The 13,310-nt window shown below is 41.8% G+C and overlaps 1 protein-coding gene across 4 annotated transcripts in view; it reads left to right on the top strand.

Moving 5' to 3' along the window:
• The first annotated feature begins 201 nt into the window (after positions 1 to 201).
• ptprn2 (protein tyrosine phosphatase receptor type N2) overlaps positions 202 to 13,310 on the top strand; it is a 176,417-nt gene continuing 163,308 nt past the window's right edge. For all 4 annotated transcript variants that reach the window (XM_010902790.5, XM_010902791.5, XM_020041996.3 and 1 more), the window contains exon 1: positions 202 to 510. In XM_010902790.5, coding sequence (XP_010901092.1) covers positions 429 to 510 — 82 coding nt within the window. In that variant the 5' untranslated portion in view covers positions 202 to 428. The remainder of the gene's footprint in view (positions 511 to 13,310) is intronic.

The raw sequence follows: 13,310 nt of genomic DNA, 5'->3' as shown, positions 1-13,310 counted from the left end.
TGAGTGGAAGTGTACTAGTGCACGATAACTCAACTTCCCTCATCTTCATAGATTTACTTATTGCATACTCGAACTTTTTCTTCCGTCGTTGTTTGTTTTCCATTTTAGTGTAGTACAATTTTCGTGCTTAGACTGACTAACCAATAATTATTGCGCACAGTTGCATGAGCTCCACACTCTGAGACCATACACTGGCTGCTTGCCATGTGTGTTTGACGTCAGGACTTAGGAGGGGCGCCTTCTGAAGGTTGCTGTTCGCGGTGCTGAATCTGGTCGCGACTGCGGGGAAGTGGCGGACCAGAGAAAAAGCCCCCAAATCTTCTCAGATTCACTTTCAATCGCTGGCATCAAGAAATGTTTTAAAATCCTCTTTCCAAAACTGACACTATGACATTTTAGCAAAGGTGTACCATGGATTGGTAACAATAATGGATTCGCCGTGTTCCATCATTTTCGCCGTTTTGGCTTTTTGCCTGACTCTTCCAACTACCTACGCTGACAACAAATTTGGTAAGTTTACAGACGTTCATGTTCAAATGTAAACATTTGCATGACGATTAAAAAATACCTGCCCAGGTGTTGCAGTGAGGAAAAGATGCTAGACCTTGACATGCTTGTGGGTAAGCTGAAGTGGGGAAAGATCAAGAAACACAAAAGCAAGCGTTTTCTTAGGAGTTTGTTTTTTCGTTTGCATCTAATTGAGTAATAAAGGGAGAATGTTTTGTCACGGACATGGTTCGTCTTCACGACAGAAACTGATTATTGTCTTAGTTTAATGATAAAGTAATACTTAATATTAGCCTACCTGTACTCTTAAAGGCTGTCTGATTAAAGATATATAAATAATACTACATGCGGATTCATTAATGCTTTCGGACATAATCTGTTAGCCAAGAAGGATAAATTACTTGTGTATTTATAAATGATCAGTACATTACTTTTTTAAAAAGCATCTGAAATGTTATACAAACCTGATAGTCCAAGAATGCCCCGTCCTAAAGATCACAAATATTGTTTTAGTTAAGCTTTGAAGCCAGAAAGTTTTTTTGGTTACAATTCTGTTGTGTACAAACAATTTAAAACAAAGTTATCTTTTGGGTGATGGGCTTAGACCATTAAGTCCAAAATGTAACTACCAATTGCACATTTCTCCTTTAAAATAGGAACTGTGTGGCCCCTGAGTATACTTATGTCATATTTTAAAAACATCCATGGTCATAATAGTATCTATAAAGAGCTGTCCATAGACCTACACCTTTGATTGGTAGGTAAATATGTTTACCAGCATATTACATTTTTGATTGGTTTGCCCTGCCTTGCCCCTGTTTTTAATTTCATTCCCAGACACTTCCCCCTAAATTCACTGAAGGTTTTGTGGAACAATCCATAAAACCAGCCTGTATTAGCTAATAAGAACATTTCCGGTGTAATGGAACTGCTTTTAATTGGCTTAGTCTACCAACTAATCATTTTCCATTACCTTCTCCCGTATTTCTTGTGCCCCAAGCACCAATCACTATGATGTGATGTTGTTGTGGGGCAGCTGTGCGTAAGGCACAGATGAGCTGTATCAAGCGCTGCTAGGCAGAACAAGACAATCTTTGTCTATATAAAATATGTTAATTGTAAGAAAATGAAGCTACTACAGTAGCAAGCAAACTATTTGAAGGAACGTGTGTTGTAGGCTATTGGCAGGCTTTGTATTACAAACTGTCCCAAGATTGACTGTATATAATTGAAAAGTGTTCCTTTCAATAAATGCCACTCCAGGAGGGGCCACGCCTTGCAGTATTTTTGAATCGCTAAAATAATAACATGGAAGATATTTAACTCATGATCTCTACCTAAAGGCCAACTCTAAATGGTTGCTGTGTCAGGCTCATATGTGCTGTTCTCAATAGCCTGGAGACGTGTTTAAACACCCAGTGGCCTAAATGCTGATGTGTAACATTTGCAAGCCATTGTGGTGTAATGGGCCCTTCTGTTACAGTGGCCTTGCAGTGTAGTGACTGTAGGGTGATTACCAGATGGCGTAGAGCCAAATTAAGGGGTAAATGTTTCTGCTGTCCCTGTCAGCATGATAAGCAGGAAGGCTGTCATTTCACTGATCCTGAATCAGTGTGTGTACTGTGTGCGGAAGGGGCAAGCTGAGGTATCATCCTCTCTCTGAACCAGGATCAGTCATAGACGGAGTCAGTTGCCATCTTTATGTTTGAAAAGTGCCAGTTATTGCTATAATATTTGACACTTCTCGTTTGTTTTGCTGTCTGGCTTGGGATTCTTACCACACCTTCCTGTGTGAGCCTCTCCATCAGACAAGGCGATAGACAGTCAGACTGAATGAGACAGGAGACAGATGCATCTCTCTCCCGTCTCATTTTCTCTGACTGCTGGTCTCTCACATTCTCTAACTGTGCCAGTCCAACAATAATAACATTTCCCGCAATGCTCTCAGTTCAGCTCTTACTGAAGATATACTGTTAGTCTAAATGTTGTCAATGAACAGGGAGGAGATTTGGACAACATTCAAGAGGACTATATTGGAAATGCTTCAGCCCTGTCTGCGTCCTGAATCACTACTTCCTACGTAGCCGTACTGGCCCTGGTCAAGGATAGTGCACTTGGACATAGGGGGTGTTTTTGACCACAGTGTCTGTATGTGTTAATCCTGATTGAGTCAGCCATGTTCCCTCAGAGAATTTCAACACAACCGGTAGATAATCCCTCTCATTGTTAAAATTCATGCTCGTGTATAAAAATAAACCAGAAGCCTTTCTGGGGGTGGTCTCCATCGTCGGCGTCTGCGGAAAACGCCTGGCTGTTCGAGACCGTTATTGTTTTAATGAGTCCCAGTGAGCCCAGCGCTGTGTCGCCAGCGAAGCTCTCTGATTGGTTTCATAGAGACCCTGTGTTGTGTTGCCTGCTGTGGATCTCAGTGGGCGTACTCTATCGTCTGTATGCATTTTGGAACACTGAACAGCTCAGGGAAGCTCTCAGAGAAAACGGAGAACGCGTTAGAAGTGATATCCACGCGGCTATAAATATCAGTTACTTGAAGAGCTAAACAAAGGCTGAGGGTGGAATGAACAACGCTGAATGAAAGACAGGACTATGAAGAAGCCGCTCGTCGATGGAGCTGAGGAAGTTGTCATTTGGTTTCTGTAGTTATGGCAGGGCCCGGGTTTGTCATGTCACCCAAGACGCTATGTAATGCGTTACTTGTCTTTACTGGATGTATTGTCATATCACAGGTGTTCTCAGTCAATTGAGAACAGACGGCATCGGTGAAATGTCGCGTTTGTCTCAAAGGGCAGCAGGCCTGAAACCTCTGGACCGCTCAGACCCGCTATTAGCGACTTCTATGCGTAGTGCATCACAACTCTTTGGATGCGGCCAACAGTGCACCACATTCCTCATATAGTACCGTGCTTCTGGTCCAACCTCTGGGATCAGTTCGACGGCGGGTCGCGGGCATTGCCGATTTTCAGGGCAATTTCACACAAAGCCATCATGCAGCCGCGAATGGCTGAAACGTCGCCTGTGAAATCCTCAGTGCCTATAACCCCTTGATCGCATTTAATCCCTTTATTATTGCTTTTCTGTCTCTTTCCAGGCATCCTGGAACACGCGTTCGTTTTCAAGAGACTGAAAGGTTGCATTTCACACAGGCCTGGCAAAAAAAACAATTTCAACTATGATAAGACATAGTAGATGCATAGCTTAATTGGTCTAGCTATGGTTTCGATGTATAACAAAGGCATGAGGGGACTTTCAGTGCGTAGTCTGTGTTTAAGACATCATGACTGAGGTGCATGTCAAGTGAGTAATGGCTTCTCCCGGCGCTGTAGCTGGCTTTTCTAATGCTGAAGCTGTCTTCAAAGCCTACTGTCTGTCCGTTTAATGTGCTCCGCTGTTGTCGAGCTTGTCTCCTAATACATCCAGGCAACTTCCGCTTTGATTCACTGGCTTCACTCCATCTGTCATCCCGAAGATCTCGTCAGTGCGTGGCGACGTTAAGTTGCAGTGCTTATAAATCATCTCCATGGACAGAGATTTGGCCGGCGTATCGAGGTGGGGGCACGATAAATATGTTTGAATAAATACATTTGTACTCTTGGATTTGCTTAAGGTGCCCTCTGTCCCAAATGACACTGTTCCCCGCTCAGTTTATAGGGTATGTGTTGGGAATCCTCTACTCAGTGACTCCAACCCATTTCACAGTTGAGTAATGGCCCTAAACTAACTCACCTGATTCAATGGCTTGAAGATTTACCTATTAGTCATGTGATATGCTGACCTGTCAAATCAGGTGTGACAGATGTGGAAAAGGCCAAATGCTTGGAACAGCAAGGGGAGGTTTGAGAATCTCTGCTATAGGTCATTTGAGAAGTAGCCCCGGAATACTTCATCTCTAGTCCTCCATCAGCCTTTTTGGCATATCAAACGGGAAGTGTGTCCTTAATGAGCTACCTGGTTAGAAGTTAAGTGTGTGAAATCAACCAATGTTAGTGTTACAAATCCCATGAGCTGTTATTAATCAGTTGTACCTCTCTTCATGCACGCCAGCAAGCAGTCTTAAGCTGTATGGCTTAATGATGATCACTGAGCAGTTGGTCTGTCCTATGCAACGCCTGTTTTCATAGATTGGTAATGCAGACAGCTGCCGCATTCAATTGTAGTGTAATTGATCTAACATTATGTTCTAATTTTTCAGCTCACGCCTGTGTCTCCAGTGAAATGAATGGCTATTGATTCCGACTAACAAGGAGCATAATATCATACACAATATTCATCTGCACCAACCCCAGATACAGATGTTGTAGCCTTCCTTTTTCAGTAGTTCAGATGGATTTTGGAAATGTTAGCAAGTTGATGCCCTGCTCATTATATTTTTCGGTTATCGGGGAAAGGTTGAATTCTGCGTTTGAACTAGGGATCCTCAGTTTGAGCTAAATCCAAATGTCTGCCTTTGAGGTGTAATACATTTTGATTGCATTTCAGTAACCGCTCCAACACAGGCTCCATCTTCAGAGCTTTGGTTGGCTGCCATCAATGATGTTCTGGTGAATGAAGCACAGCCGCCGCTATGAAACTAAGCAGATGCTCAGAGAACTATATTGACATTGAGTGGTTACTGAGACGAGGCGAGAGACCAAAGTGTCTGCGGCTCGCATAGAGATCCTATTAAATAACTGGATGGGCTATCAAAATCCCTCAAAGTCTCTAAGTCCCAGAGTGGAACAAAATAACAATTTTGGTCAGGAAGGAATACAAACCTATCTAATTGGAATGGATGGCATAGGTGATGCATTTCAAGATGTGTTTATATAGGAAATGATAAGAAAGGCGTGATGTGTCTTAGAAATACTATTCCGTTGAATAACTTATTTATTCTAAACAATGATTTGACAACCTAAAAATGTTACCTGAAAACAGTTTAAAAGCCAATCAAAGTACATCATTCTACTGTATTGAAATAGTGAATATATTAAATAAGAATGTTTCACCAGATTCTGTTTTTGTTTTGGGGCTGGTTTGCTGCTTCAGGGCCTGGTCAACCTGCCATCATTTGGTCCCCCATGAATCCTATATTGCATCAGAGAAATCTTGGGGAGAATGTGTCAATAAGCTGAAGCTGAACTGTTCATAGATATTTCAACATAACAGTGATCCAAAAAACAAGCAAAGCTATAACAAAAAAACTCAGCCATGGAGGCATTTAGTGTTATGCAATCTACCCAAATCTTAATCCTATCGAACTGCTTTGGAGTCTGTGCATGCAGAATGGCTTTGAAGATGAAACAGTTGAAGCGGTCCTATAAAGAAGAGTGGGTAAACATTTCTTCCAGTCGTTGTGGCTGATGGACACAAGACACGGCTACATCAAGTTATTTCAAAACCAGCGGTTGAAGCAACGGGTATACATTTGTTCCCCACTATGAAATTTGGATTGCAACGTTGAATTTTTCAGGGTCATTTGTTAAATCAGGTTAATTTTATTTTTCAATAGTGTTCAAGTGAGGATTATGTATTCGTATGTCAAATATGTAAAAGTTAATTAATAAATAAGACAACTATCAAGGGGGTATATTTGCTTTTTCATATGACTATACATTAAATATACTTTTGATCTGAAAATTACATTGTATTATTTTAAAATAATTAATTTGCATTTTATTGCATGACATAAGTATTTGATCACCTACCAACCAGTAAGAATTCCGTCTTTCACAGACATGTGAGTTTTTCTTTAAGAAACCCTCCTGTTCTCCACTCATTACCTGTATTAACTGCACCTGTTTGAACTCGTTACCTGTATAAAAGTTTCCTGTAGTTCTTGATCAGGTTTGCACACACTGCAGCAGGGATTTTGGCCCACTCCTCCATGCAGACCTTCTCCAGATCCTTCAGGTTTCGGGGCTGTCGCTGGGCAATACGGACTTTCAGCTCCCTCCAAAGATTTTCTATTGGGTTCTGGTCTGGAGACAGGCTAGGCCACTCCAGGACCTTGAGATGCTTCTTACGGAGCCACTCCTTAGTTGCGGGTCGTTGTCCAGCCTCGACCCATCTTCAATGCTCTTACTGAGGGAAGGAGGTTGTTGGCCAATATCTCGCAAAACATGGCCCCATCCATCCTCCCCTCAATACGGTGCAGTCGTCCTGTCCCCTTTGCAGAAAAGCATCCCCAAAGAATGATGTTTCCACCTCCATGCTTCACGGTTGGGATGGTGTTCTTGGGATTGTAATCATCCTTCTTCCTCCAAACACAGAGAGTGGAGTTTAGACCAAAAAGCTCTATTTTTGTCTCATCAGACCACATGACCTTCTCCCATTCCTCCTCTGGATCATCCAGATGGTCATTGGAAAACTTCAGACGGGCCTGGACATGCGCTGGCTTGAGCAGGGGGACCTTGCGTGCGCTGCAGGATTTTAATCCATGACGGCGTATTGTGTTACTAATGGATTTCTTCTGTGGTCCCAGCTCTCTTCAGGTCATTGACCAGGTCCTGCCATGTAGTTCTGGGCTGATCCCTCACGATCATTGATGCCCCATGAAGTGAGATCTTGCATGGAGCCCCAGACTGAGGGAGATTGACCGTCTTCAACTTCTTCCATTTTCTAATAATTGTGCCAACAGTTGTTGCCTTCTCACCAAGCTGCTTGCCTATTGTCCTGTAGCCCATCCCAGCCTTGTGCAGGTCTACACTTTCATCCCTGATGTCCTTACACAGCTCTCTGGTCTTGTCCATTGTGGAGAGGTTGGAGTCTGTTTGATTGAGTGTGTGGACAGGTGTCTTTTATACAGGTAACAAGTTCAAACAGGTGCAGTTAATACAGGTAATGAGTGGAGAACAGGAGGGTTTCTTAAAGAAAAACTAACAGGTCTGTGAGAGCCTGAATTCTTACTGGTTGGTAGGTGATCAAATACTTATGTCATGCAATAAAATGCAAATTAATTATTTAAAAATCATACAATGTGTTTTTCTGGATTTTGGTTTTAGATTCCCCCTCACAGTTGAAGTGTACCTATGATAACAATTGCAGACCTCTACATGCTTTGTAAGTAGGAAAACATGCAAAATCGGCAGTGTATCAAATACTTGTTCTCTCCACTGTATATGAACATTTCCACTGTCTGTTGAAAGAGTTAGCTCTCCCCCAAGAGACCAATCTTTGAAGACATTTGCTGGCTGGTTTATGGAGGGAACGCTCTGTTCAGAGTGTACACTGTTAAAACTTTAGGTCATGGCTAAACTATGACTTTTTGGAAGAGGCAGATCAGCCGAACAACAACTAATTAATATTTATTCAATACTTTTTAACAACATTTCTTAATTTGACAACTTAATTTCCTACTATTTTTTATTTCCTACATATTTTTTCAATTTCTACTGTTTCTGTTCTGTTTGCTGCACAGAACTTTTATTCATTAAGCTCTAGCTCTTGTTTGAATCCTTAGGTTACGTGAACCTCAGATTGGTTGATCTGACACATTTCACATTCATGCAACATTTTAAAAGGTCCTCATGAAGATGAAAGAAAATGTGTTTGACCTCATGGATTAAAAAAAATAAAGGCCAATATTTAGGTAGTTTGGAAAATGAAATACTTGTCACTGCCTACAATGATCATTGATGTTTTCTCCAAAATGGTCCTACCACTGAGACTCAATTGTGGCACACGGTAAGCTGCTACAGTTAAGGTCATCGGCTCAATAATTAAGGCCTGTTGGATAATTAAATCATACCACGTCACTAATGAATTTACCCCTCAGTTATTTTCTGCCAGTCTTCCAATCTGGCTTTTGTGGCAGTGGTTGGGTTACATAAATATTTACTTGGGAGGAATCGCAAAGCAATACAGAGAGTGTGTGTAGTCAAAGCAAAACCGTGTTGGGTTACGTCAGACATTTACGGGTTGAGTGAGTTGGCCAGATGAACGACTGACTATGGAGAAATAAAAACATAAATAACCGATTCTGAATTATTTAAAGGATCTATTTAAGGTCCAATCATTTGTAATGCACAGCACACAATGCAAGTTCCAATTACAATAGGATTTTTTGCAACAGGGACAGGCCATAGTGACAACTGTGGTGGATAAGCTCTGTACTGTATTCCCTTATTCTGGATAAGGCCCACTTAACCTAATAGGTTGCGGGGTTGGTTGAGAGCATTTGTTACTATGGTTTCTGATCAGGTTACACTTCAGGCTCTCTTGAGTTTACTCAAATTCTGGTTTGTTAGAGATCGCTAGGTTACTTATCCAGCTTTCTGTAATACCCCTCAGGAATCTATTTACTTCCAGGAATGTTTTGAAGTGCTGTTCGTATGTAGAATGGTGATGGAACAAAACACAATTCAATCCAATAGCAAATCTGTCACTCATGGTAAAGCATCACTGTATTACTGTCTTGTTAAGAACGTTTTAACGTCATTGCTGTAAAGTACCTTTTTGGGATTTCTTGCTATCCATTAGATATAATGCAAAGATTTCTGACAGGTCTTCATCCCTATTCCCTGGGTGCCCAATCCAAAGAAATTGCAGGCAAAATAGAGAATGGGGTTGTACTGTGGAGTGGTATTGAGGGTCGCCACCATGATAGATATGTGGCCCGGTCAGCCCTCCCGCCCCCCCCGACACATGCAGAGATATTCATCAAGTGCTTCAGCATCATTCTAATGGACTTTCTTGCCTCTGGGTGATTGTGTCCTAGTATTTAGTGTAAATTAGAGAAAGCTGATAGACGAGGTCACTGACGGTCAATCCGGTACAGCGATGTCACTGTGTATAATGAGGACACTAAAGTGCTAATGAGTATTCAGGGACCTGATCTCAGACGGACACTGGCCCGAGGAATTCATCTCCGCAATCACAGGCGTGATTTAATACCGCAATAGGCTCGCTGGCACTATTGATTAACACTTGTGGCCATTTTGGCATGCACCTACGAAACCAAACAAGAATTCTGTCACATTGAGCCGGAGGACCGTTCTAACAGTGGTGTTCAGCTTTTAAGAACACTTGTTAGATCTTAAAAAACAGTCCTATTTATAAGCGTCTAACTATAATCTGTGCTTCTTTTTTTCGCAAAGGTGGATCCAGCAGGAATCAAACCTAACTCGACCATGCTCTCCTAACTTAGCTACACTAATGTAAACACCAGAGCATTCAGACAGCATTAGGCCCTGGACACACTCTTATAACCACCCATACAAAGAAAGGAAAATAGTAAAATGTATTTTAGGGCTGCATTTTAGCATGCATGTGGGTTGCATGGTATATGCCAAATGTTGCCAAATCATGTAATTTTATAAATTTTGACATTTGTATTTAAAAGCATGAATTGTACATTTGTGAATTTTTTTGGAAATATATTATTTGGCATATTTCACATTTTGTTGTGTGGTTGTTATTGGTACCAATAGGGTTCTTCAAAAGGTTCTCCAATGGGGGCAACTGAATAACCCTATTTAAATTCTATACATTACGTTCAAGCGTTTCTGTAATGTTTACATTTTGTAAAACTGTTTTGATTTTCTTTTGACAAAATTTTATTTCTACATTCTCGCAGACACCTAATAAGTTAACAAAAAGGAGAAAGGAAATACTGTATTACAGGGGATTCATTTTTAGGCCCATTCTAAGATGGAAAGGTTATGGCGAGAGATTTCGCAGCGTGAGGTGAGAAAATGCAGAGACGTTCCTACGCCTCCAAGGTGTTCGCTTTTAATATAAACATCCAATCACTCCTCAGTATGAGAAAACCAAACGTCTAAATCATTCAACGGGTCAGGCAAAAGGTCAATCATTGGTTGCGTTGCTCCGTTGCCAGTCTGCAGCATTCAATTCGTAATGTCTTGCCTGAAGGGATTGAAATTTCCTTACTTCACCATGATTTCTGGGAAAACACACAGGAAACTCAGAGAGAGCCTTATGTTTGACAACACTGATCCACAAAGGCCAGCTATGTAAGACGTGTAATGGTCCTGACTCCTGGTCAATCGGTGTTCTCACCTCAGTGTTAGGGGATCACTTCGTTCCGTTGAATTATGATATTGCATTTATAGTGTACAACTGCACAGGGACTAAAAAAGAAACGTCCTTAGAAGACCACGTGGTGTCATATTTTGGGGTTGATCATTATTGCTGGCAGGAAAATATTCTTTATAATGTCCCCTGGGAGTGAGGTTATACTACAAATTGCTTTCTTGTGCCAAGGCTGATGTGTGCATCTTGTCAAGATTTAGTAGAGAAACAACCTTGTTTCCTGTAAATCTTGTTGCTCAAGGCCTGCAATAAAAATCTAATATTAGTGACTAATGATAAGATGATATATTAGTGACTAACGATAAGATGATGATTTATTAGTGACTAATGATGAGGAGTATTCGGCTTGTCTTGGGCGGGTCCTCATTTGGAAAGAAACTTTTTAAGTATAATAATTCACTTGCCTGTTTGAGGTGCAGAGGGAGTGTTTTGACTGAAGGTCACGCCATCAAAGTGATGCTAATTTGCCTCTGGGTCTTGTTCTCATCCCCTTCTCCTCCCCAAAGCACTCTTCTTGGTTCAAAGCCACCACATTTTATCACGCGTCCTTGCAGTCACCTACCATACCTTCTGTAATTCAAAATGGCCTTTTTGGCAGATAGCAGCACAGAGAGGACTCGTCCTTGCAAGAAGCCAATAAGGAAAGTATAGCATGTCAATATATAACTGTAGTAGCTACTGTTGCAACAGCTATGACTATGGTGATTGGGACGAATTCCCAAACTGCACCATATACCTTAAATGGCGAATTACTTTTTTTCTTTAACCCTTTGGGCCTTGGCCAAAAGCAGTGCGCTTTAAGGACAGAATGAGACGTGTTTGCTGGCAACGCTCCGGGTGTGGCGGCTGTTCACTGCCAGCCTCACAACATCCGCTTTGTCCCTGTTGAAATAATGCCTGGCCTCCACCTGTGAAACGACACTGGGACCAAACGCTGTGTTGCCGTAATAAATACGCACCTGTGCACACCATCTGATAGATTAGAACTGCAGACGCCGGTGTCTTTCATCTCCGCCAAACGCTGACTTGTGGTTATCAACAAGCTTCTTTTTTTTTACCCCGCCGCCGTACTGACCTTTTTCCATCTCCTCTCATCCCGGTCCTTTTTCGACTCGCCGTAGCCACGACGACCGGCTGCCATTCTGTTATGTTACAAACACGCAGCGCAGATGTTATCTGAAGGTGACTGTGTGTCCTCGTGCAGAATGTGTTGGCAGTGGTCACCACAGCAGGTGGTCTTAATGAGGCAAGCAGGGGTGCCTCTCTTGCCAAACAGCTGCTGAGATTGCGAGGCCCAAAGCCTGAGGATTTCTCTAGAACACTGATTTTTACATACAGGAACGATAATGGTTTTAGAAAACACACTCTTATGTGCCAATAGCCTGTTTCAGTAAACACATTTCTGTCTGAGTTATTTCCATTATTTACCTCTGACGTGTCATCACAAGCGCTGTCAGTGTTCGGTGTCAGCGTATGGCCGTGAACCAAATTGCTGCTGGTTTGAATCCCGGTGGCTGACAGATCTGCCGTTGTGCCCTGAGCAAGGCACTTAACCCAATTTTTGTCTTGATAACAGTGTCTGTTAAACAATTAAAACGGTCGGTGCTGTAAGGCATTCATGTTATCTTAAGGAAAAATCTAATGGCATCTGCACCCTCGGAATAAAGGTTGAAAGAAGCCCTCTGTGCTATAGTCTAGGTCACATCTTTTCTTCTGGAGCCTCCAGATCACTGGAAATCAGGTCACCAGGCTAAGGCTATATTAAGCCACTCCAGCCTATCTGGAGTTTGGCATTGTAGTCGGCAAATGAATTTAGCATCAGGCTATTTCTAATTTACTGCCGAACTCTGTGGTGTTTCATTTATCACAACCCGAGTCACTATAAATAAAATAAGTCAGTCAGCGTTGTCTCATTCATAAGGAACCGCAACAAAACCCAATCAATGTGTTTTGTAGTGGTATTGATTTAGTCCGGTGAAGGACTCCCAAAGTAGTTGCTCTTTATTGTCCTCAGGCTGGGCCACGCCATGATAACCTGATCGACTGCTACTTGATGATAGGTTAACAGATTGTGAGGCTAGACTAGGAGGACAGATATGAAATGTAACCAACAAGTCACAAACCTGGTTAGTATTCAAACACACCAACATAACACAAAAGCTAAGACTCTTCCTAAATTCTGTAAGTCAATCATTATGTACTGTAGTTGTTTATGGACAGAGGCTTTGCCATCCATGAACTTTTAACACATCCTCACTGGCTGTGTTCCATGTTTGATATTGCCTACTTGTATCTGAAATACTTGGGCCAGTAAATGCTCTTCTACAAGTTCAAAAAGAGTCATGTATTGTAATATATATGTTTCATTAAGATTGTGCTTTGAAGAGTTCCTCCCTTCAGACACCTTAATGATGACAACATCATTCATTCATCATTTTTTTTTTGGTCCTGGGTTAATCAACAGCATCCTTACTGATTGCATTTTAATTAAAAGCCCAATTTAATCATCTCTGCCGGCGCTACGTCCGGGAGTGGAGGCGTAGATTTTTCAATTGGATATCCAGCCCATCTTATGTCTGACTAACAACCAGCACACACACACATACACACCGTGGATGCTTCATTAAATGGAAGGTAGTAATTAATATTGAGAACTGACGAGCCCTCACAGACAATATAATAAATGAAGTTCTGTTGGACTGATCAGAAGGTAAAATTGAGTGGACTGACATTAACTGCGGGAGGGGGAGGTGTGTGAT

This window comes from Esox lucius, chromosome 21, assembly GCF_011004845.1.
Source record: "Esox lucius isolate fEsoLuc1 chromosome 21, fEsoLuc1.pri, whole genome shotgun sequence".
Classification (NCBI taxonomy): Eukaryota; Metazoa; Chordata; class Actinopteri; order Esociformes; family Esocidae; genus Esox; species Esox lucius.
This window is presented reverse-complemented; position numbering and strand designations above follow the sequence as displayed.